The sequence below is a fragment of the Phoenix dactylifera genome, chromosome 14, assembly GCF_051530095.1.
Source record: "Phoenix dactylifera cultivar Ajwa chromosome 14, Ajwa_hap1_PhDact_Kaust_v1.1, whole genome shotgun sequence".
Taxonomy (NCBI): domain Eukaryota; kingdom Viridiplantae; phylum Streptophyta; class Magnoliopsida; order Arecales; family Arecaceae; genus Phoenix; species Phoenix dactylifera.
Window position 1 is genome coordinate 27,244,063 of NC_143203.1, and position 25,040 is coordinate 27,269,102.

General features: G+C 42.3%; 1 protein-coding gene, 1 non-coding gene and 2 pseudogenes across 11 annotated transcripts; 2 read left to right on the forward strand and 2 right to left on the reverse strand.

The window, feature by feature from the left end:
- Nucleotides 1–513: 513 nt before the first annotated feature.
- LOC103697097 (scarecrow-like protein 9 pseudogene) lies at nucleotides 514–4,294 on the forward strand (annotated as a pseudogene). Of its 2 annotated transcripts, none has more exons than XR_015973356.1 (2): nucleotides 514–3,836; nucleotides 3,927–4,294. The product of XR_015973356.1 is annotated as a scarecrow-like protein 9 pseudogene, transcript variant X1 (transcript). The 2 variants fall into 2 exon arrangements; XR_015973357.1 differs by having other exon boundaries at nucleotides 690–3,836; nucleotides 3,915–4,294.
- A 618-nt stretch (nucleotides 4,295–4,912) lies between these two features.
- Nucleotides 4,913–9,508, reverse strand: LOC103697106 (UPF0161 protein At3g09310). 7 transcript variants are annotated; one of them, XR_015973360.1, is made up of 7 exons: nucleotides 9,285–9,508; nucleotides 9,108–9,168; nucleotides 8,954–9,013; nucleotides 8,397–8,537; nucleotides 7,731–7,771; nucleotides 6,224–6,309; nucleotides 4,913–5,272 (listed from the first exon to the last, which is right to left on the reverse strand). XR_015973360.1 is itself a non-coding variant. In XM_039132476.2 (6 exons), exons 1-5 carry the CDS (start codon nucleotides 9,435–9,437, stop codon nucleotides 6,251–6,253), a joined length of 474 nt encoding a protein of 157 aa, XP_038988404.1. In that variant the 5' UTR covers nucleotides 9,438–9,508; the 3' UTR covers nucleotides 4,913–5,272; nucleotides 6,224–6,250. The 7 variants fall into 7 exon arrangements, 4 of the variants coding, with proteins under 4 accessions (XP_038988404.1, XP_038988407.1, XP_038988403.1 ...); XR_015973359.1 differs by lacking the exon at nucleotides 7,731–7,771 and having other exon boundaries at nucleotides 8,368–8,537; XM_039132476.2 differs by lacking the exon at nucleotides 7,731–7,771.
- Nucleotides 9,509–17,446: 7,938 nt separating this feature from the next.
- Nucleotides 17,447–17,518, forward strand: TRNAD-GUC (transfer RNA aspartic acid (anticodon GUC)). Its single transcript has one exon. It is a non-coding gene; the product is annotated as a tRNA-Asp (tRNA).
- Nucleotides 17,519–19,438: 1,920 nt separating this feature from the next.
- Nucleotides 19,439–21,866, reverse strand: LOC103697141 (uncharacterized protein C24B11.05-like; annotated as a pseudogene). Its single transcript, XR_015973051.1, has 9 exons — nucleotides 21,790–21,866; nucleotides 21,409–21,484; nucleotides 21,260–21,325; nucleotides 21,061–21,158; nucleotides 20,912–20,949; nucleotides 20,742–20,829; nucleotides 20,387–20,647; nucleotides 20,135–20,200; nucleotides 19,439–19,759 (listed from the first exon to the last, which is right to left on the reverse strand). The product of XR_015973051.1 is annotated as an uncharacterized protein C24B11.05-like (transcript).
- Nucleotides 21,867–25,040: the final 3,174 nt, after the last annotated feature.

Here is a 25,040-nt window from a genome sequence, read left to right on the forward strand (position 1 = left end):
GAAGCTACTTTTAATTCAAAAGTCGGAGTAGTTTTATATATGTTTAAACTGTTAAGCTGCTTTTATGAATTTAAAGAAATGAAAAAGTTTTTTTTCTCCATATTCTTCACTACAGATTAGCTGCTAACGTTTCCTATTGATATATTACATCAATGGTTGATTGCTATACAGAATAACAAATTGAGTGGTAAATATGATGGCGATTGAGAGCAATATGCCTTTCCTTTACGAAAAAATGGATCATACTAATTCAACATGGATCTTTTTACCTTAGCTAAATATTGTTCTTATTAAGGTTGAATGAATGATTTGAATAAGAAAAAATTTCCGTACTTATCGCCTCTGGTCTCTACGTGGACAAGGTTGGCACGTCTAAAATAGGTCCGGGCCCACCTACTGGTACGCGTCAGCCAAGGGGTGCACCACGAACCGGTGAAACGATACCTTCGCCACGTGGCGGGTAGAAGCTTGGCGGCCAAGCTAGTGGGCGAGTGCCGGACAACGGGGAGGAAATGGGGTCCGTTGCCGACTCCCGGTCGTCAAACTCGGACTCGCTCTCCAATCCGGCGGCGCGCGTGACCGGCGAATGGTAGAACCACCGGCTGTTGCCGGTGACGGTCTCCCCCGGTGCGCGTTCCGCGAAGGTTCCGTGACAAAATAGAGGCTGATTTTGACAAATATTTTATTGACCCCGGCCTTGAAGCCTGGTTTCTTATAAGGGCCAAGCGGGCCAAGGACTCGGGCGTTCCTCCCCAAGACCGGTGCCCCGGAGCCCCGTTCTCTTCTCTCCTTTTTTTTTTTTTCCCTCCGTCCGTTCGTTTCTTCCGTCTGGAGGGTCATTAAGGTGCGTTGTTCTCTGTCATTTCCTACTTCATTTCGATCGATTTCTGGCGTTTCGTTGCTTGAAATACTAGTTTTTCCTCTCTTTTTTATTTTTTCTTGCAAAAATTGGTGCCTATTACGTAGAGCAAGGAGGGGGGGGATGTGGTTTTGATTCCTTGTTTCTATTGGTATTTCTTGGAAACCTTCGATCCTGATTGCTCCTATTCTTGCGATCCTTTGTTGGATCATCTCGTGGTCTCACTTTGTCCAACCATTCGAATTAGTTTAAGATTTGGTCGCGCATGAAATTTTCTCCGTGATCAGTTTCAGTGCATGAAATTTTACGCCATTTTTTTCCTGGAGATCCTTGATCCGCTGTAAGCGTTTAGAAGTCATCATCTCATCAGCCTTCTGATTTCCTAATTTTCTTTTGGTGTTTTCTCGATGGAAATCTGTGATACAACGGGTAGGAATTTGTAAAACAAGTAATTCAAGATAGGTTCGCAACTGCTCTTCCTCATAGCCTTCTGAATTTTCTCTAATATTCGGTAGAATTTCGTAGAACCAGTTGTTGAAGTAGGGGTGGGTTAAGTTTAGAATGGTAATGATTTCTGAAAGGTTTTAAAGATCAGACTTTTAGGGTATCTTAGAATTCGATGATTATGGGGACGGGCATCCGTGACTTGCGAACCAGGACGAGCGGATTCGAATTCGATCAGCTCTTCTCCACGGCCAGCTTCAAATCAGAAGCGCCACCCATGTTAGATAAGAACAGCTTCATCGACCTCCCGAATTATTCCCTTGATCCAACCCTCTCTGCTACGCCCTCCGTTCCCACCACCGATGCCACCACCTCATCCTCTTCGGCTCCATCCGCGGAGGCGGATTCCGCGGAAGACGCGGAGATTTTCTCCGACATAGTCCTCAACTACATTAGCGAGATGCTCATGGAGGAGGACATGGATGATAAGTTCGAGCAGTTTCAAGAGCATCCAGCTCTTCTAGCTGCAGAGAAGCCCTTCTATGATATTCTTGCAGAGAATTTCTCTCCTCCTCCTGATCAGCCACCACTACATTCCAACCGTAGTCCGGAGAGTCCTGATGATGGTGCCAATAACCACTACGGGAGTTCCAGTAGCAGTAACGGTGTGGTGGGAGACAGCGGTAGCTGGCTCTTTGATTCACTCGAGCATCAGCATCTACAGTCACACCCTGTTTCTTTTGATTACTCCTCTCAGTCTTCGTTTTCCTCCGCAAATAGCGTCGGCAACATCGTAGAAGCTGGCTCTCTGCCAAAGACAGCTGCGCTCCCTGATTTCCTTACTCAGAGCCAGCCCGCTTGGGAGCAGTTTAGGAGGGGAGTCGAGGAGGCGCGCAGGTTCCTGCCTGGCGAACATAAGTTGGTGATTGATTTGGGGGCTAATGGCTTCTCTCTGCCTCAAGAACCGAAGCGAGAGAACGAATTGGTGGAGGTCAAGGCGGAGAAGGAAGAAAGGGAGCATCCGTCTCAGGGGTCAAGGGGCCGGAAGAATCCTCATAGCGAGGATTTGGAGTTGGTGGAGGGGAGGAGGAGTAATAAGCAGTCGGCTGTCTTCCCCGAGCAGACCGTTCGGACGGAGATGTTCGACATGATTTTGCTGTCGAACGAGGCGTGCACGAGAGGTCGTTATGAGCTTCGAGCTGCGATGGAGAAGGAAGCAGGCAAGAGCCCTCAGAGCAACCAATCCAGAGGATCCGGGGGTGGAAGGGGTCGCGGGAAGAGGCAGCCCAAGAAGGAGGTTGTGGATCTTAGAACGATCCTCGTCCACTGCGCTCAGGCTGTCGCAACCGACGACCGCCGGAACGCCGGCGAATTGCTGAAGCAGATCAGACAGCACTCTGGCCCTCACGGAGATGCGACACAGAGGCTGGCCCACTACTTCGCCGACGGGCTTGAGGCTCGCCTCGCCGGTACGGGGAGCCAGATCTACAATTCTCTCGTGGCGAAGCGGATTTGTGCCGCCGATATCCTGAAGGCGTACCATCTTTTCATGGCCGCATGCCCTTTCAAGAAGATCTCCCATTTCTTCTCCAACCAGACCATTTTGGACGTGGCCGAGAAGGCGACGAGGGTGCATATCGTGGACTTCGGCATCTACTACGGCTTCCAATGGCCATGCTTTCTCCAGCGCCTTTCTTCCAGGCCTGGTGGGGCCCCGAGCCTTCGGATCACCGGCATTGACTTGCCCCAGCCGGGCTTCCGTCCAACGGAGCGGATCGAGGAGACAGGGCGCCGCTTGGCTGATTACTGCCGGAGCTTCGGCATTCCCTTCGAGTACCATGCAATGGCAGCCAAATGGGAGACCATCCGAGTTGAGGACCTCAACATCGATAAAGATGAAGTGCTCATTGTCAACTGCCTGTACCGGCTCAGGAATCTCATGGAGGAGACCGTCGTGGCGGACAGCCCGAGAAACAAGGTCCTGAATACTATAAGGAAGATGAACCCGGACGTATTCATCCATGGGATCGTGAACGGCTGCTACGGTGCTCCCTTCTTCGTCACACGCTTCCGTGAAGCGCTGTTCCACTTCTCGGCCTTGTTTGATATGCTTGAAACGAATGTGCCGCGGGAAGATGCTCAGAGGCAGCTGATCGAAAGGGACCTCTTCGGGCGGGAGGTTCTTAACGTCATCTCGTGCGAAGGCTTGGAGAGGGTGGAGAGGCCCGAGACTTACAAACAGTGGCTGGTGAGGAACCTCCGGGCCGGGTTCGCGCAGCTTCCGCTGAAGCCGGACATTGTGAAGAAAGCGAGGGACAAGGTGAAGGCCTGCTACCATAAGGATTTTGTCGTCGATGAGGATAGTGGATGGCTGCTGCAGGGGTGGAAAGGGCGCATCATCTATGCCCTCTCCACCTGGAAACCCAACCACGCTTCCTAGCTTCATTTCCGCACAGCATATGACCTGTAAATGGAAACTCCTCTTCTGTTAGCCTGGACCTAATTAAGACCGCCCTTGATGACTGACGGCAAGGTATTTCGTTTGATAGCACGACAGCTTTTCTTCCCTAGTTTTTTCTATTGCTGTGCATGACTCGCTGGGTCTTACAAGGTCTTAACGCAGGCGACTGGGGTTCTGACTTTCGGAACCAAGATTGCCGATCGAGTCTGGTGAGAGCAGAAGTTGAGGAGCTCCTGAAGTAGGAAACGGGAAGAACACGATCGAGGATTCACATTTCACACAACCTTCTCTGTGGAGTGGTCTCCTAACACTGATATCTTGTAGTTAGGTTTTGTATGGTTTTATGAAGTTAGCGTTCCAGAGTTCTGTCTGGTTGCTCTGTGATTGTAAGCAGGTTGTTGTTCACTTTCTAGTCGACCCTGCTCCCAAACTTTGTGCTAGGAGTGGGTACTGTAAGGATGCACGTCTGTCCATAAATGAATGACATGCACATGTAGCTGGTCCACCCAAAAGCATACGTATTTAGAAAACTCGTATCTGCATGCTAGCTGGTCTTTTTGCGCTCCACTTTCGATCATCCTAGTACAACTGGTCGTGCTGATTGGTTAAATGCAGAGTTTCCGTGCGGCTGCATGGCGCAGGGACCATACTGTCATGCAAAACCCATGCCTTCCATAATTCTCTTCTGCTAGAGCGTAGCAGCATCGAAGTAACGCCAGTGGATTTGCCATGGATCCGAAAGTCTTGAAACTAGACGGCAGTTATCTCCACTTTTTCTCTTTCCACTTTGCTTTGCGACTCCAGTTGACCATACGATAGCGCATGCCTTCCATGGCGCACGGATTCGTTAACCAGTCGGTGAGCACCGGGGGCAGTGGAGATGGGAAGTGTTTCTGGTGAGAGTCCGCTCGTAGGCTGAAATCTCAATAATTAAACGGATAAGGCCCCCATAAGCCGTATAACATACTATCCCGTTAGCATTAGCAAGACCATTAGCGAAATAGACCGTCCACCATTATACCAATATTTCATGAAAGTGGTTTGCTTGTCCAATTCAGGCGGTGGCTTGCGTCCATGCCATCATCTGCACCATATATTATATACCATAAAGAGTTTTTCCAGTAATACTAAAATAGGCAAAAAAAAAAAAAAAAAAAAAACTACAAGGAGCTTTCAATTTGGCATTAGTACATGCAGGAGACATACAATTTCATGACAGTTCCAGCGCTAGTACAAGCGTTATAAAAGCTAGATATCAGTTCTGCAACGTCTTCATCCCATCTATATATTGATGTTTGACAAAAGAAGAGAAGAAAAAAAATGCGAGGAATCTTTTAGGTGGTAGTGGTAGATCATTGACCTTCTTCATAAGTCTCCGCATTGTAATCGCCTCATCCATCGGTCATAAGATGAATACCCGTAGCTTCTTCATTAAAAAGACATTAAAAAGACACTAACATAGTGGTTAAATTAATTCAGCACCGTGGTATACTTGGGGGATGAACCACCTGATAACCCAACATGATTCAGTCAAATTAATTCAGCACCGTGGAATGACGTAAAACAGTAGGTATAAGGAACATACGACACGAGCAAACATTTTTTAGAAATAGTTGAAACCCAAGTTACAGTTTAAAATTATGTATGATCATATAAATTTGCCACGTGGACCAATAATATAGGTGATCAAAATCAAACCTGACAATATAAATAGTGTTAAAAAAAAATTAAATGCAATAAGTTACATTAAAAAAAACAGCCAATGCTTGCCTCATCTTCTGACTTTGTTCTGCGTACATAATACGTTCTGAAGATTGTAGTGATCTTCTATGTGTTTGGTTCGCACATGAAATAGTTGAGAAAGGTTTGTGTCGGCACAATCTTACAAATGTTCTCCAGCGAATAGATGAAACATGAGTGACAACTTACCCAAAAAATAACAACAAAAAGAGAGCAAATTTAATGTTGAAAACTGCAGACAAAGGAAAACAATGAAGAGAGGTTCTTATATTTGTGCATCGCAGTTGGTGGTCCAGCCAGATCGGGTTTACAGTAATAAATCACATAACAGATAAAGGGGCAGAAAGAGAGGCCATTAATCACTTGCCAGAGAGGTTGCTAGCTCTAGAGATGGCAAAACTTTGTGCATCAGTAATTTCAATTGTAGTCCATGGTCTCAGATCAAGATCACATCTACTGCTCCCACAAGAAAATAAAAAGGAGAGATAACTCCCTCTTACCATCTCCAGCAAGCTGCCAGTTGAAACTATAATGGAAGAAGAAAAGCAGCAAGATCGCAGAACACACATACCAGTAAAAAAAAATCAGGAGCATACAGTGCGTGAACACCTCAACAAGTAAAATAGCATGAGTCAAGTTATAGATAAGTAGTGAAGTAATAATTATCAAGCAGAGCCATGACTACATGCCACTGATGAAGATGCAATATGCACACATACTTTTTGTCAACTACCACAAAATATTTATCATTGATCAAATGGTTCTCCCTCATCAAACCACCTTGGAGGATCAAATCCATGACCACCTGCAGCATATCAAATTTCTAGCTTAGACAGAGTGCCATATCTTCTGAACATAAAATAGTTAGAACTGTGTGAGAATGGTAGAAAAATGATAGCAATCCAAACTTTTGTCCTGAAGATCCACCTGTCAGATAAGTGAGATATCATAAGCATAACCATCAAGCCCTGTGCCCTTGTCCCAACAATTTGGGAGATAAAGTTGAGGACTTATCACATTGCGCAGACGTTTAGATGGTAAAAACCATATGAACAATTTACGTAATGCTAGTATGGCATAACTAGAAACTTTACATTCCTTTCGATGTTGTTGGACATTCAGTATTGACATGATAATTAATTAGCATTTAAATAAAGTCTATGAGATGTATTTAGTACTATTTGACCCATCGTCAAAATGAGATTTCTCTAGAATGAAAGTTGGAGAGCTGGGGGCATTTCAGAATAGAGATTAAATGCAACCAGCAAAAATGAGAGGCTTTCATTTTGAAAAAGATGAATATCCTAACAAGGTCCAAAGAATTCTTAATACCCTAGATCTGCCCGAAACATATTTCTTCGGATTTACCAGGGCATTGGCAGCTTGCAGTTGGACTGAGGACCTCTTGTTGTCGGGATGAGGGCAGCAGTTCAGTAAGTGGCCATGAACATATTCAGAGGAGGATAATGGGGAGGGCAGAGGAGAAATTAGAAAGTGCAACATGGTAGATGCTCGTACACTAGGATAAGATCATACAGGATCGGGCAGGCAATACCCAACCAGGGTCCAAGTTTCATCCCTAAGAAGTTCCCTACAATACTCACACAAAGGACTAGGGGTTGAGAGCATCGGATTTTTCTTTCTTTTTTTTTTTCTGCAAGGGCGGGAGGGGGGTGTAAAAAAAAAATAACAGAAAAACATTATATCATGATACATAAATGATCTTCTCTCTCTTCGACTTCTTTTAGAGTATACTTTGATTTTATTAATGCTTACTTTACTGCTTGCCACAAAGATATTTGGGGGTGGGAGGGTTGATGACTATGTTTAGACTGCTAATGAAATAAATTAATCTCTGCATCTGGAAACTTAATCACTAGTCCCAAGGCCTAGATAGTTGTTTCCCTAGTTTTTGGGTCATCTCCACTCACGACCATCTCTTAAGATCCTTTTCTAATTGTATAAAACTATAATAGAACTCAAAAACAACAGAAAGATATTAGATCATGTTATTCTTATGACCAGGAAAACACTAACTAACAATTTAATGCATTTCTTCAATCACATGCTGTGTAACGGCCAACTATCAATTTACAAAAGCAGCATTCGCCTAAATACATGTTCAACTATAAATACTTGAAAGATAAAAAAAAACAAACAACAAATAGACGTAAGATGAAATTGTGTAACATCTAGTATGAGGATTAGTAGAATAAAAGAACTTACTACTGATATCTATGAGTGGATGCCACGTTTAAACTTTTACTCTGTACAATTAAAGAAACAATATCCTTGGAATCAATTTGATGAATAACATCAAGCAAAGCATGAATGCAGAGCCTCGCCCCTTGAAGTAAACATATTTACTCCTCTATTTTATAATCTGTATGAAACTAATTAAAGAACTATACTCATCAAGATACACATATGCTTGTACATTAGCATGTCGATGATAACTGGATCTCCTTGAGCAGATAGCAGTAACAAAAATTCAGAAGGCAGTTTTTAGAAGTAAAATGAAACATTTACTTGATATTTGAAATACTTGACAAGGTGCAAACCAACTGGAAATGGGTGCAAAATGGAATCGGTAGCATCTAATGCATTAAAGATTTCTAGCACAAGCAAACAAGATATTGGTAGATATTTACATGCATCTATGCAAGCATGCTTACATCTTAGAAGTAAAGAGCCACAAATATGGCAAGATAAATAAACAAAGAATAATAAACCTAATTTAAAATCTTCAACACTCAATCTACAGTATGTACGTTGCATTTACATTGAAACTTCTACACTTATCAATATTAGAGAATAGCTTCTTATCAACGAAAACACAATCTCAAGCAATTAAACAAGATACCAATTTTGGTCACGTTCCAAGAAAGATACCAAGAGGGTTGCAACGGCAGAGACGCCAAGCTGTCAAGATTGTACCCTTTGCAACACCATACTTCTTATATGCCTGCATTGAGTACTCGCTGCACGTCGGTACATACCGACAGCTTCGTGGCAACAGTGGTGATATCTCTCCTATTCATTGATAATCTAAAGTTAGGAAGACAAAACAGATCATAACTTATAATCTTTTTCCAGAATTTGGGAAAAAAAACACATGGTCAAGAAATTATATAATATTTAAGACAGAGATACTGAAATCTCATCAGAAAAATCTTTAACTCACATTAGTATGCTCTGGCAATACAAAACACATGTAGAACGTTTTTTTCTTCGCATTCCACATATTGCAACCATTGAAATACACTATGTGAATAACTTTACAACATTTAAGTATAGATTAAATATTTTGCCGTATACTCCAGAGATTACTATAATTCATTCTTTACAAGAAAGATACCGCAATATAGATACCGAGAACCGTAACAAACTTCGGTAACACCACGAAGCCTCATCTTGTTATGATAACAGTACCAAGAAACGTGACTTACTTTTGTAAAATTTTAACACGGACAACGCTGCTCTGACCCCCAGATCCGTAACCTCCTCATCTGAGAAGCCCCAAAACCGAACAAAGTAATCGGGAAACTGAAAGGAAACGAATACGATACGACAGAAGGAGGGAAGAACAAACCAAAACCCTACCTTGCACCCCCTTCTGATCCGAATCGTCCTTCGGCCTATCGCCAGCCGAAGATCGAACTCGCTGCATTTCATTCGAAAGAAAGATGATTAAAAGAGAAAAAGAAGAAATTACGGAAGGATTCGAGATCGAGAGGGCAGTGGGCTTCGAGCACCGGGAGCTAGGGTTTGGCAAATTACGAGAGACGTAGGAGCGGAAACGCGGCCCAGGGTTCTGGGAGAGAGGCGAAGGGCGTCACTGCTTCGTCCGGAGATAGATTTGGCGAGATCGAAGCGAGTGCGGAAGGAGGGAAGCGGGCTCTGGGAGGAGGAGAAGACGACAGCGAACGCCATCGGCGGCTACAACGGTCATGAGGAATGTTATCCAGTCCAGCCAGCCAGGTTTGGGCCGGATATTTTATCACGGAACACTTTGAGTGGGCCGGGTTAAGCCTTTTATCTGGCAAAAAAGGCCACCAGGCTGCAGCCATTGTTTCCTTCCCTCACCACACAACTTTTATTTTTTATTTTTTTTTAACACTTGTTGATGCCATCCGCCGTTCATGGGACCATGCAGCAATAAGTGCAGGCATTTGCAGGATGCAACAGATCATCTTCCCACATGACATGCATTTCTAAGTCATGCATCTTCATGTACATAGCCCGATGAATGAACTTCAAACATGACATGCTTAATTTGATTTAGAATATCTGACTATAAATTAGTACTTTATCCTGTATCTATTTTTTTAAAAAATATTTTTTATTATTTTTAGAAAAAATGGATTTCACCTCTCTCTCTCATCCTTCCGGCTCAATCCCCCCATTATCTCCGCTCGACTTTCTCATGTTTGTCTCGAGTACGTGCCATCGTCAAGCACACCACTGCTTATGCGGAGGGCATGCACCATGGAGGACTCTTCTTGAAAAAAAGGGGTGATCAAATAAGGCACCACTGCTTGGGGTGTTGTCTTTGAGGGATAGGAGAGAGGCTTTAGCGGCTCGACATGCAGCGAGGTTTGTGTTAGAGCCTGATAGCATGTGGTCCTCGTTGATGAGGGACAAATATGGAGCTCTGATACCTGGAGTGCGCGGAGGCCGATTACATTCGCCGGTGTGGAGGGAGATGTGTGCTAGGGCCGCGCTGGTGCTTCCAGAGATGAGATGGGCCATTGGTGATGGGCGGTCTATAGATGTCTTGGAGGATAGGTGGGTGACTGAGCAGCCGATCAGCCGTATTCCGACTTTGGTGGATTCGGTGAGGATTGATGGATTTAGGGTTAGTGATTTGATTTACCGAGAGGGGGGCTGCTGGAGGGAGGGACTGATTCGGGAGGTGTTTGGGGAGGAGTTGGCAGTGACGATAATGGACCTTCCGATTCCTCTGCAGGAGATGCCAGATAGATTAGTCTGGTGGTCGACGGGTCGGGCGCAGGTGCGAGCTAGGGATCTCCACACTTTGATGAGCAGGGCGTCAGACAGGCAGATTGAGGGCAGATGGAGATGGCGGCTGCGATGTCACCCGCGGGTAGCGCTCTTCTTCTGGAAGGTGGCATGGGGATGCTTACCGACCAGGGGCATGCTAGCCGGACGGGGCATGCTGATTTCTCAGTGCTGTGAGCGGTGTTCAGGTATCGAGGAGACCATTGACCATGTTTTGCTGCAGTGCCCCAGGGCTAGAGAGATATGGAGTAGGTCTCCTGTTATGTTACCCCTTTCAGTGGAGTCGGCCCAGGACCTGATGCATGTGTTGAGAGCTTCTACGCGGAGGCCTTGTTCTGTTGAGGCGGGTATTATGATGGCACACTTGACTTATCATATATGGCTGGACAGGAACGCTGGTCTATTTGAGGGTAGGAGGTGGTCCGCGAGGATAGTGGTGGATCGAGCTATGCTGCATGCAGGGGAGATGGTCGCGACTACTGCGTGGTTCACCTCTGGAATGGCTAGGGACATCTGGGGTATCCTTCCCGCTGCTACAGCGCCTAGGTTCGCTCTTGTTTCTTGGGTACCCCCACCCCTTGGTCATTTCAAGGTGAATTTTGATGGTAGTTGCTCGGTGGATGGTGTCTCCGGAGGTGTGGGTTTTGTGATCAGAGACGAGAGGGGCAGACTGATAGCCGCCGGTGGTCGTCGCATCCCAGGGCTTACTATTGTTGGAGCAGAGCTAAGAGCTGCTTGGGAGGGCTTATCTTATGCGAGGAGGATCCTCGGCGCCGCCCGGGTGCATCTAGAGGGTGATTCTTCGGTGGTGATCGATTGGATCCAGGGTGTGGATAGGTTCGGTGATGGTCATCCACTCATTCGTGAGACTAGGAGGTTGGCTCAGGAGATGGGTGATTTTCATGTTACACATGTGTATCGGGAGGCGAACAGAGCTGCTGACTGGGTCGCCTCTTACGTAGCTAGGCATTCCGGAGAGTTTCTTTGGACTTCAGCAGCTGATAGTCCCACTCCGTTGTTATCTTTACTTTCTTTTGATATGGCTGGATGTACTCAAGTTAGAGTAATATGAATTGCCGTTTTCACCAAAAAAAAAAAAAATAAGGCACCTATTTAAGAGAGGGTTTGATATTTCTTTTAAAATACTTTTACAAATTTTAAGGTAACAGAGATATATTCTTAAGAAAAATTAATATTTGGTAACACTCTCTGAAAATGTTATTTCAAAGAAAAGCAATTTCTAGGAAAAGCTAGAAGAAGCAAGACCAAAAATGTACTAAGTATTCGAGTGCTATGGGCTTGGGTGCCGAGGAGGAGGAGGATGATTAATCTTGGGTAGCCACAATATGCAGCATCAAAGATGTGCAAGTGCATATAATTAATTTAGTGAATGAATAGTTAAAAACTTCTTTTTATGTTGGTACATAAATATTCCTACTTTATTAAGATGGCCCAATGCATTTAAGGACATAAGACGAACTCACTAAGAAAGGCTTTTTAAAAAAAAAAACGATAAAAAAAAATTTAATATGTGCAAGAGAGCAAGGATCTGCACAAATTTCACCAGAGTTTATTAGCTTAAATTCAAGATTATAAAAAATGAAGAACCAAAGACCTACCAAGAAAATCATGGGATATATATATATATATATATATATATATATATATATATATATAATCGATTGGAAAGTGAGCAGGGTCAAAAACTATTGATTTACTCAGGATTACTCCAGATGTAAAATTCTAGAGTTTAACAAAACCAGCGAGCTATAAAATTAGAGGAAAGAAAAACTTTTTGAAAGTTAAGGTAGAAATCCAACTAAAAATAATTTATAGATTATTAGAAACAGCCCCAAGGCAACAGAATCCCAGGAAACAAAACAAGGAATGCCACTTTTTAACACTATTTTGAGAAAGAATCAAACACTGGATGCGGAAATACATGAAATAATTCTAGAAATTAAGCTAAAGCCAATGCATGGATAAATTGATAACACTTCAAAGAAAAAGGAAGGCCAGCCCCATGTCTACAAAAAGAATTACTTACAGGCACATGAGAGTCCCTAGCATTCCTCTTAGCATCGGTGGCAGAGAAGACAGTGTAGACAAGGACAAAGGTGCCAATGATCTCTGCACCCAAGCCATCACCCTTAGTGTAGCCAGGAACCACAACATTGGCTCCTCCACCATTGCTCTCATAGATCCACTTCTGGAACTCCTTGACCACACCGGCACCGTAGATGGGTATTACAACAAATATAAATCTAATGGGCATTATAACAAACAAATGACAAACAACTCAGTCATGGTTCTTAAAATAAAAATAAAATCTAAATCTACGAAGTATTACAACAAACATAAATCTACCGGGCATTATAACAAACAGTTGGTAGACAACTCAGTCATAGTACTTAAATTGAAAGTAAAAACTAAATCTACTGAGCATTACAATAAACATGGGCAGCAGAGATGTCGGCCCATATCTTGGAAAGATGTTTTCATCCATATCCACTCAGAGGTGTCGGCCAGCAGCGCCAGTGCCACCAACTATGAACTGATGCAAAGCGTAATCAATGCTACTTCCAAGATGCTAGAACAGATGTGGATTACTTCATCTAAGCCATGCACAGATCTATCTACCCGTTCAAAAAAAAAAACTCATAATAACACCAAATGAAACCTTAAACAAGAGAAAAGGGAAAAGTAGAAACAAAAATGAATAACTTCACCACTGATCTTGCAAAAGATGGGAACAAAAGGAAAAGAAAACAAATCAAAGAAAGTCTGTAATTTTGACGTACTGAAATTGAACACAAAAAAAGAAAAAATAATCATACTTTATAATATGCGGATCTAGTCGCTGTCGCTACTCTGGTGTCGCAGTCATGGCCCTCGCCATGCTTCTTCTCCTCCTTTTTCTCTTTCTTTTGGTCGTGCTCATCTCCGCCGTGGATCCTCTCCTTGATCTTTTTGACGATGCCTTCCTTGTGCCCTTCCTCCTTATGGTGGTCCATGGTCCTCCTTGTGGTATTTCTCCTCCTCCGAGTGGTGTCGCAGAGAAATAAGAAAGCCAGTTCGAAATCGATCGGGAGAAGGCTCCGAAAGCGCTTCCGTAGCTCGACCAGCAACTCCAGACCCTCTCTCAGCGGGAATCCCTTCCGAAAAAGCGGCCCTCCTCCCCTTCCCTCTCCGGAATTCATTTTATTTCAACTTCTTTTTCTCTTTGCGGCGGGCCTTTCTTTTGGGCCGGGGCCTTAAGGCGACTGCCTAAGAATTAGGCTAGCCCTAGAGCCAAGCTGGTTATATGCCGAGCATTCAAACTTAGAATTAGCTGAGCCAGTTCTATTTACTTACTCTGTGATCTTTACCATAATGACAACGTAAAGCGGTAAGCATTTTATCATATTGTATGGGTCTCTCTGGGTCTAACAGTTTTTCAAGTTTCATACATGTGAAGATATTCTAATCTTGAATTTATTGCTTTGATGGAAAATATTTGGTTTTTTCTTCCTTACTCTTTTAATTTATTTGATATTATGTCTGCAATTGAAATCTTACAATATTTTCGGAATAAGGGATCGAAAAGGTGACTAGATATTTGAATGGCAAATGAGGTGGAGAACTAAAATCGATAGGAGTTAAAGATGTCTGCTGGTGGTATATATATCAAACAACATCTGCATCCTATTTGAGCCTTTGAGGTATATATCAAACAAGCACAAAAGCCTCTGATAAATAAGAGTTTGACTAAAGACATTTTCTACTTTTTGTGGAGGTTCATTGTTCCTTTTATTAGGAAATGTGTGGATGCACGTAGGGACTTCTATAAATGACAGTAGGTTTTACTATGAAATAAATGAGCAGCTAATCTCTAATAGTTATGCAAAGCCAATTAGTAATTTGAGTTATATTCTGCAAATCTCATGTGGAAGCAGTGCATTTTGTTGCTTACTGGCATATTAATCTGCATTGGTAGCAATTCTAGTCTGTAGATCCAAAAGGCATTAGAATGAATTGTTTAATAGAGTAGTTTTGCACTATTTTCATGTCTAGAACCATTTGAGTAATGGTTGCTATATGCAAGTGGTAGGTAAGGGCCAAAGATTTTGATGTATTTTGAGACACATGTTATGGTAGATACCTATACAAAATGCCCTTTAAAATGCTGTTGTATTGGGAGGCATGAACCATGAGGGTTAATAGTTAATTACTACTGCACTCAAAATGCACTGCTAACCTCAGTAACCAGAATTTTATATCTAGGAGAATACACCTGTTTGGGAATTTTCTTCGAATCTTGAAGTTGCACCCACTTTTGAAGTACTTCCCTACTAAAAGTGTTTCTAAAAATATCCCCAGCCATTCCTAGTTCTAGAAACTAAGCTGCTAACTCCATTAATGAAGTGCCTTGTTTTGTGTTTTAATGATAGCAGTCATTTGGGGCTGTGAATGTTTTCTCCATCTACATAATTTCTAAAAATTTAGTATCATTTCATGTTTTGCTAAATCTTTGAGTGATTTATATCAAAGCTATTATTATTCTGTTTCCTGTTAATTATACGATTGATGGTACCAATCTTGGTGTCACCTGTATGAGCCTTCATGAAATGTAATTCTTATTTTTAGAATCTTATTTCTACTTAAGTTTATGCCAAAGTTTTATTTGCACAGTACTCTATCAAGTCTAGCCTTGAAGCCAATGCAATATTGGCGATTGTGCTCGACTTTCAGAATTATAACACACAAGGTCTAATAGAATGGTAAGATTATCTTAGAAAGCCTCGTATGTCACTTCTCAAAAAAACAACCACAAAAGGCTCCACGATTTTCAAGAGGGACAACAAGATCAGACCCTTACGGTGTTTCTTTTGATGTACTGCTAAACTGCAGTATGCCATATGGTGCAGCGATTGGTGAATAGCTGGTATGCCACATGGCACTAGGAGGTGGCGCTTTATATGACAAACATCTGTCTCTCCAGTTAACTTGTGCCATGTGACATGTTAGGGAATGTTATAACTGTCGGATGATAGATGAAGGCAGTGTTATAGTAACACACATATCTCATAGAAACAATTGCACAACTAGAGGTGAAAGTACAATAGGAGGGGATGGAAAGGGGGAAAGTAAGCTCTGAAGATCTATTTGGAGGGTTAAAAAAGGAACATGGTATAGCCCTCTCTCCTGAAAAATGTTTTGGATCATCACTCTATTTGCATCCTTCCTCTCCTCTGAATGTCTTTTCTAATGGTTAGAAGGAAAACTATAGGGCTCATGTTTTCCAGAAATCAACTTGTAGCCAATGTTCTTACATGTGATCCCTTAGCAGGGAAGAAATCATCTCTAATACTAGCACTTGTTGGAGGTCCATATGTAAGATATCTTGCAACATGCTTAAACTAGTACTTAGCACTTGAAATGCTGGAATAGTTACTTACTTTCTTGCACATTCCTAACAAGAAAGCTCCCTCTACTACTGACATTTGTTGGAATGTAAGAGTGCCATGTCATGTTTGATACTAGTTCCAGAACTTTTGTATACCGAGAATAGTTCAGTTTTAATGTCTGCACTCTCACATATAACCCACTTTAAGATTCAAAAATTAAATAAGAGTTTCTTCTGCAATTACTGATATGGCAGATTTTGACAACAAACGACCATGATGCCTTTCGTTCCATCACCTCCAAAACTCCCATGTACTCTGTCTCTCTTCATTCTCACCCACTTTCTCCAACTTCTATTTTTTTTTTTTTTTTTTTTTTTTTTTTTTTTTTTGCTAATGCGGGTGGATCAGACCTGACGAGACCGGATACACCCAATAAAGTCAGAAAATAAAATACCTCGGAGTGCCAAAGGCAACTCCCCATCGCCACTCCATAAGGTGCCCCCGGAGTGAGAAGCTACATACGCAGCTACCCAATCCGCAGCACCATTACCTTTACGGTAAATATGCTTGGCCTGAAAGGCCCATCCATCCCTCGCCATAACCCAAATGTCACGGAGCAAGGGATGGTCACACCCGCCACGCCTTGGACCCCCCTGGATCCAACTGACAATGGTGGCTGAGTCACCCTCCAGGATAATGGACCTAGCCCGTAAGACACACCGGGCATGGCGAAGGCCTGCCCAGGCTGCTGTCAGCTCCGCGCTGGGAACTGAAGTGTCAAATAACTGACTGCCACCGGCAGCCACAACCCTGGCACACGGGTCCCGGATAACGAAACCCGCGCCTCCCCGCGTGCCACCATCCAAAACAGACCCATCAAAGTTGACCTTGAGGAAGCTCGGGGGTGGGGGCTCCCAGGTGAAAAACACCGTACGAGAGGCTGCCGAAGCAGAGTGGGAACCCCAGGTGTCCCGAGCTATCAAGGTCCCTCCAACAGGGATAGTGTAACACAGCTCCGCCGCTTGAGCGCGGGCACTCTCGACAACAAATCGCGGCGACATACGTCGTTCGCTGAAGGTACGAGCATTCCTGGCCAACCAGATCTGGTAGGCAATACAAGTAGCTCGGACAGCCTCCTGACACAGCACCAAGGACTCCGATCCCTGACGCATGGCCTGTAAGAACAGGTCCCTACATCGCCATACCACCGGTGGAACCCCTGCCAACCGTTTTATTTAACTTAGATATACCGGTGCAAGTAATGGGACAGACTTCACATTGGATTGGTATTCAAGGAAAAAAGGTGGGAAAGAAGGGGACTTGATGGATAGGCAGATGAGGCGGGTGCTGCCACTAGCGTTGCAGGATAATTTCTTCTTCTCACATGAAATTTTCCGAATAGAAAAATTTGGTTTGGGTTGGGTTTTCCGAATCATTTTAAACCAATCCAGCCTATGTATGTTTGTATAAAGGAATCCATGAAATTGTCTATTACATTAATATATTATTATATATTACATTTAGTCTACCGAAGTCGTTGTAGTATAGTGGTGAGTATTCCCGCCTGTCACGCGGGTGACCCGGGTTCGATCCCCGGCAACGGCGAAAAGTCCCCTTTTTTTCATAAAAACAATGGCACCGCAATATCATTTTTTTAATGAAAGGTGTCTCCACTTTTTTTCTTTTTTTTTTTTCCCATCCGATCTAAGATAATGCACAATATCTGCAAGTATAATCTAACACAAATGTTTCCGCCCAAGTCCATGGCATGCTGATAGATTTTAATTGATCGCAATAATGGAAGCATGCTCTTCATGCATGATTTGTCCTCTTAACTATTACATTAAGACTAAGGACTTTCCTGCATTTGATTAATTGTGAACTCTTGAATGAGATGAAAATTTCCTAAGGAATGGGAGGGAGAAGGTACTGTCAAGCTAGAGATAGCGATCATGGCCGCTTCATGACAACAATGAAATACCTTTGGGCGGTTCACATCCTTGTTTGCTTATATACTAACCACAAGATCATTTACATTGGCATAAAATATTTATCAAGTACGATTGAATCATTGTTTCTATTGGTAGCGAACTGGCACTACATAATGGGTGTAAAATTTTGCCATTGCATTCAAAAATGGCGTAGCAAAGTGATCAAGAAGGGTTCTCCCAAGAAAAAGTGAGAAAGAAGGGCAAGGCAGGACAACTAATACTGATAATGATATATTGGTGTCTTGTGGATTTGTTCTGTAGAAATAAGAGCTGGAGAGTGGAGGGATCCGAACTAAGCCATAAACTGCATTGCCTGATGGAGCTACAGATACTTGTCTAAGCAAAATGGCTTTGATAAGTGTTGGAGTTGTGATTCTAGGGATAAATGGGAGCTCTATTGCATTATTTTCTCGAAAATGCTGCTGTTTTTGGACTGCAGATGTATAATTGTAGGTGTTTCGTGGATAAGCCCCAAAGGATCTGATGTTAAAGACAAGGCAGTAATTGGTACAGTGGAAGAGACCGGGCGACAAATTTAACAGATACTTAATGTGGTTCAAATCGAGTTGAGCGTATTCATATTCCAGGAAGAATGGTACCACCTTCAGTGAAGTAAATAATAAAGTGAAAAAAGGCCCCAATTTTTTGAAAAAAAATGGTAAAAACCCATAAAATACCTTTTTTCAGGGTAAATGGGAGGAAGTAAGGGACTTCCCCCTCTTCATTAAACAACAAAATTACTTCCAAAGCATGCAGAGGAGAGCAGAAGAAGTGAGTAAATAGTTACAGTGGAGTTGGAAAATCTACCTAGAGGAAAGTGGTAATGAAACAATGGAAATAAGATACTGGAGACTTTGACCTGGCTTTTTTATTTCAACATTTCTGTTGGAACATAAATTTCCTTATAGATTAAAGGTGTTGTGATATATGGTTCTTCTTGAGGACCGTGTTGATCGGTGATCTTGTGTTTCTCTCATTCTATATCTGCCAAGATAGTGCTAGAATGAGATTTTTTTGGTATGCCATCCGTACTGAGTACCAGTACTGAACCGATATAATACGGTATGCCTTCTATCATCCGGTTTAGGCTCGTACAGCGAACCATGGTTTCTACATATTCGAATACTCATCTTTGAAGTTTGAGATGAATTTGCTGTCTGCATATTGTTTCTTGTTTAAGAATTTAATGAGATATCTAATACGTATGCATCAGTATCCTGATCACGAAGTTCGAACAGAGGTTATTCTGAAAGAGGCCCTGTTCCCATGTTGGTATCACGAGAGCATCGAATATTGCTTAACTAGATGCGCTTCTCTCTATTCCTCTTTCTGACAATTGTTCCCATGGAAGGCTTCGCTGCAAGTTGTTTTACTAGGAGAATACTCTCTCAGCCACCTCGTTCCCATGTTTGATTGCAGTAGTAGGTAAACACAAAAAAACTCGTTAGAATATCAAGTATCAGACATCCAGTTGCATACTCCAGTGTTGGCTTTAATCCATTTTTAGTCCAAAGAACTCACTAGTTAGTTAGATGAAAACGAGAAGAGTAAAAACGAGATTTATTTCTAAATACTTACTACTTATTGCTTATTCTTTGAAATATAAATATATATAGGAAATTTGGAAGGAAAATCCTGCACATATTTTTTTTCCCTTGCCCATGCCCTTTCCTCCACTACGCAGTCAATGAATACATGAGACATTAAGCAGACATTGTTGTTTCAATCCCAACCTTTCCTAAAGAACATCTCCTGACCTCTCAGCCTCCTCCCAGAGCTCTGGCAGTGCTTCCCTGATGTTGTGGATGCTCTCCAATGCATGATCGGCACCTTTGACTCTAGGAGAAGTACCCACCTGGATTCACAATTTCAGTGAAAATGATCAGAAATAGCAAGGAAAAAGTCTGCAATGTAACGTAGTTATAATTTGTGATTAGAAGATTTTCAGTCCTCACCAGGCATTGGCAACTACTTGGGAGGCAAGGAAACCACAAAAGTAAAGCCTCTAGATGAAGTTTTCATTGCGAATTTGAAATTTGGTTTAACCAATTATAAAATGGGTTAATATTTATATGGGAGATGAATGAAGGTAGAGTTTTAAAAAATAAGCAGTCTGAATTTTTCTTTTTTCTTTTTATTTTTAATGTAAATAAGTAGTCTCAAATAGATCCTCAGCAATTGTGAACTAACCCAAGAAATTTACTGCTGAAGCTGAATAAGAGGAGCTTACAAGCAGTGTGTGGAGACCAATGCGTTTGCCTGCCTGGATGTTGCGAACGCTATCATCAAAGAAAAGCTGAAGACCAATTTGCACCATCAAGCAGAATTAGTATAATTTATTATAAACTTGTACAAGCATATATTTCCTAGATTCTAGAGAGGAGATTTAACTAATTTGCCACGTAAATTTGAATTTATTGCTCTCGTAAGAATGAAGCAGACTTTTCAGTATTGCAGAGCCAGAGGGTAACAACTATCTTACCGTTTTCTGAGGGTCAATGTTGGCGATTTTGAGAGCCTTCTTTATAGCATATTCAGATGGCTTGCATAGAACTGGAGTCTCAGGCAGTTCTATACCAGCAACAGGTTGAAGCGAGTACTCAATGATGTCGAATATATTGGTTCTAGTGGCCTCCATGGATGGATTCAAAGTCTCAAAACATATGATCCCTTCAAAACAGCCTTCCAATCCAAGCCTCTTTAGCACTTTAGCAGTATGGATCCTGTCGGCATTTGTGAATATCTGTTTCAAGTAGCAAAAGCAAAGGAAACAGCAACATTTTCAGAAATCATAAAATGAGACAGCAGTTAACTGTTCACCAGTTGAAAAAACCTACAACTTTGCGAAGAGGCAGGCTCAGTAACAGATGTCTAAGAACTGGATCTGGCTTTATCTTTTCATAAGGTAGCCTTCCATGAACAAAACTGTTGTCACCAAAACAAAAGGTTATCAACTAACAGATTTGTACAGTTATTCATGACTTAAAAAAAGGAGGAAAATCAGAACCTGTGATACTCTTCACAATCAAATGTGTAGCCAATGGCCTGCGCGATTAACACCATAAAACAGCGTCAGTAAGGGAGGCTAAAATAAACTCTTTGCGCAAATGGTATTGAACTGAAAAATATTAACAGAGCTGAAGCAGCTAGCCATACCCTTAGTCCAGCCATTGTTGTCCCATAGTTCTTGTAGAGAAGATTACACATATCAGGGACTTTGCTTTCCTCAATCCCAAGCTTCTGGACCAAATAATCTGAACAGAAAAACAATAAGAATGGCATATTACTGTGCCTCCATTTAAGCAGAGGAATCTATCATCTTCAACAACTTATGAGGATCTGCAGCAATTATTACCTCCAATGTTCTTGAGAATCTCAGTTGAAAGGCCAGAACTCAGAGGGTATAGAGTATCATCAAGATCTACATATTAGGAGATAAGAGAAGAGAAACCTGTTTCACTCTTCAGATCCTTTAGTACCAAAATTTCAGAGCCAAGGACATACCAAAGAGAAGGCATTCGGTCTTGGGCCCCTGGTCATTTAGAAATCGGTCCTCGCATGCCATTTCGATCCACTAAACCTTAAAAACTCAAAAACAAACACATTTGGAAGGACGGAAGCTTTTGCAATTGGAGCAACATTGTTAAAATAAACTGCAATTTGACTCGACAGCTTATAACCAAGAAAGCACAACTTGTAATATATGCTGATCATCAAAACCAAAAAGGCCATGATGAACTCGAAAAGCCTTCAAATCCTCTCATATGTTGAAGAAAATCATATAATAGAGATAGGTTAGTACAATCATGCAATATGAAGCCAACTTGTCCATAAACATTAAGAAGGGTTCGACTTAAAAACACGATGGCGTTGAAAGAAACATACCGGATTCTGATGACCGAGATGTCAGAGGCTCAACGCCGAGGCCTCAGAAGAGACCGAGTAGAGAAAGAGAGAGGGGGGAGGAGAGAAGAGGGGAGTGGGGTGTTTAAATAGGCAGCAAGCCGTTGGTAGTATCGGCCAGTCGGGACCAGGAGCCAGGAGATTACGTTTGCGGCACGTGCAACGCATGGGTGAGGAGGGAATCTACCCTGTTGCTGAGGAGGATTCCCAAGGGCAACAAAATCGAATCCAAGTGTAAATCCGTGATATCCTTTTGGAATCCAATAGATTTTCTTGGAGATCCTCAGATTTTCTTCACACCTCAGGGCTTCAGTCACAACTAGGAAAGTCTTGCGCGAGAGGCCAAGTCTTCCACTTGAAGAGGGGTTAGTTCGAACTCCGAAGAGTAAATTGATCGTCTACTCTTTCGGTTGCCTCCAAACTGATGCAAAAAATTTATACACAAATCTCCTAGTTATAAGAGGGTGGATTTGCAAGTAAAGTTTAAGTTCTTCTTCTTTTTTGTTTGAATTCCTTTAAAAGGATTCAGGGGCGTATATGTAAAAAATGTAGATATAACTTTGTGAAGTGCTCGGCGACTTTCCTGGATCTCAACGTGAAAATTAACTTGCAGTCCCTCCTGAGAAAATTATTTCTGAACCCTTGCTCTAATCCCAAATTAGTTGTCCATTCTCCTAAAACCCGAGCGACTTCATCAATAAGCCAATGGCAATTTGGCAACATACACATAATCTCTCTCTCTCTAGAATATATCGGTGGTTTTCTTTCATTTCTTCTTAAGCCAATTAAACTAATTCACTACATCAAGCTGAAAATTCAGTTCGAGTCAAAATCGACATGGGACAAAATATTCAGTGCAGCCCGAACAATATTGCTTGAGCATGAAGGGTTCGATCATAACAAGTCAGCAATTACTGTCCACCAATTCCCTAATTAGCCAATAAGCCGTTTGCATGTTAGAAATGGTCAGGAGGCTGGATTGATAAGCAAATTTACATAAGACTGGATTGAATCCATGTAACAAACATAGCGCTTTGACCCTTTGGCTTCTGTTAGTCTCCAAAGCAAACCCTCATATCGACGATCTCCCTGATATCACGTTACTTGGTGTAGGAAAATGACAAAAACACTTAACAAGGGGAAAAGGCCAAGTCTACTCGATCATACAGCTGTAATGGTACCAGCGAGGTACGAGAGAAAGATGAACCAAATGACTACTCGTGATTGAAGGAAACCCTTGCAACCAAAAAAAAAAAAAAAAGTTTTGTTAGTTTTAAACATGAGGCGCGGGGGGGTACATGTACATGCAATGATGCAGGATTCTCTGTTTAGTGCGAGGATTGCGCCGCTGAATGATGTATCATATCCAATGGCCACTATCAGAAGATAAGACACTACCAACAATGACACGGCATGTAATGCTTGATGCGGCGTAAAGCATTGTAGTTAAAAATTATTGCTCTTTGGGAATAGGTTGAAGTGGGGATGGATGAAGCTCGACAATGGGCTAAAACATCTGGTGGCGTTGGCTTTTTAAGGACACAACACACTTATTTCTAAAGACTTTTGAGGACGAAAGGCAGAGGTAACAAGGCCATCCTCCGCTAGGAGTCGACATAATAACAGGGAAAAAGAGCGAGAGCAGAATGGTGCCGAGCATCATTTGGATCTGTCGTTTGTCATTAATATGTAATAGTTTTATTCACTGTTTTCAGAAAATATTTCAACTTGATCAAGAGTATCAAACTCACTTAGAAAGGTATTAAATTTGATTCCTTTATAACCTAGCAAGGCAATCCAGACCCACGTAATTTCCAGGAAACCCAAGCTTCATGGTTTGTATTGGTATTCTTTTCCATTCCACGAACTGCCCTCCAGGCAGCAGACAGACTGAAGGCAATGGGGATCTAGCCATTGGCAGGCTAGATCACATGATCCTGATGGCACCGAGGCATCCATCCAGACCAGTTGCTTGACCCAAATGAATTGTGCCTTCTATGTGATGTCCTTTCTGGCTTTATTCGCTTATGCAAAACGACGAAATAAATCATTTTAATGCATTATGCATCAGTGGACAGCTAGATGCCACCTTGCTCGAGTTCATGAAGTGGTACCAAGGTTCCAAAACTCCATCCCTCTTAGCCAAAAACAAGAACAGCAATTCATCGATTTAAGAACGTAGCGAGTCCTATACAAGATTGATTCTTTTTCTGAGTGCATTACGGCGCCTTCGAGTTGCAACATCCGTCCGCTCTTTTAAGGTCGCGCGGGTCCATGGTCAGGTCACCAGTGGCAGCTATCACGCTTCGATTGCATGAAGCCTATCACATCACATTGCCAAGGTGATGGACACTTCATCCCGAAAAGATGATGAGCGAGTGGATGCAACAAATGCTGAACATCTGTCTGCTACGGATTGCCACTGCTGAAGATTCAAATCCTCGCTCTTTGAAACAGTGGATTATAACCACTAGGGTGGCCGCTAGCATCCATAGTTTGATGCATTTTAGCTTGTCATTTTCCAATAGAGTTTGCCCTGTAAGGTAGTATAAAGTCGGCTAAATGCAACTAACTTTTAATCCATAATTTTGAAAATGACTCGCAGGTTACTCAAATGACAATGCGATCCTCGTTAAAACACTATGATTTATATGAAGGACCCGAGCGAACGTGATGAGTAGATCCTGCATGCTTATACAGAATTAAAAAGCTCAAAATTATACTTTCCAGCTAGCTTTTCTAAAAGAGATCTTGAGCTATTGCAACTTAGCTTGTAGGAATCCAGAGATGTCATTCTAGTGACATGGTAGGTAAGAAATCAAAAGATATGGTACGATGGAGCAGATGACGAATGAAATAAGATCGGCAAAGAAGAAAACGCTCGTTGAGTTGTCCCAACCATAGACACAAGTAGCATTGCTGAAAGCTCCATCACTTGACCTTTTAAAATTTTCCAAATATCAATAGCAAGACCATGATCATGACACCCTGTACGGCCATATGTCATTTCCTTCTCAAATCTAGCATGTTTGACATGTCAGGCTAATTAACATGGGGGCACAAGCGACAGACGAACGCTTCTCACATACTCGCCATATCTTTTACCATGGAACGGTGCATATGCGAGTGAAGGATACCAAACAAATTTTCACTCATCGTTCCACGGAGTAGAGCTCGAGTCTGCCATCTAACGTTTCGGGGTTTATGCCAGGACGAGACCTGTCGACAATAAT

What these genes read in the sequence shown, in the direction of transcription:
- LOC103697106 (XM_039132476.2), bottom strand. Translation starts at nt 9,437, where the DNA reads ATGGCGTTCGCTGTCGTCTTCTCCTCCTCCCAGAGCCCGCTTCCCTCC. An exon ending in GGATCAGAAGGGGGTGCAAG is followed by an intron (nt 9,014 to 9,107) that starts GTAGGGTTTTGG and finishes GGGGCTTCTCAG; the next exon opens with ATGAGGAGGTTACGGATCTG. An exon ending in CTGCCGTTGCAACCCTCTTG is followed by an intron (nt 6,310 to 8,396) that starts GTATCTTTCTTG and finishes GATATGCTGCAG; the next exon opens with GTGGTCATGGATTTGATCCT.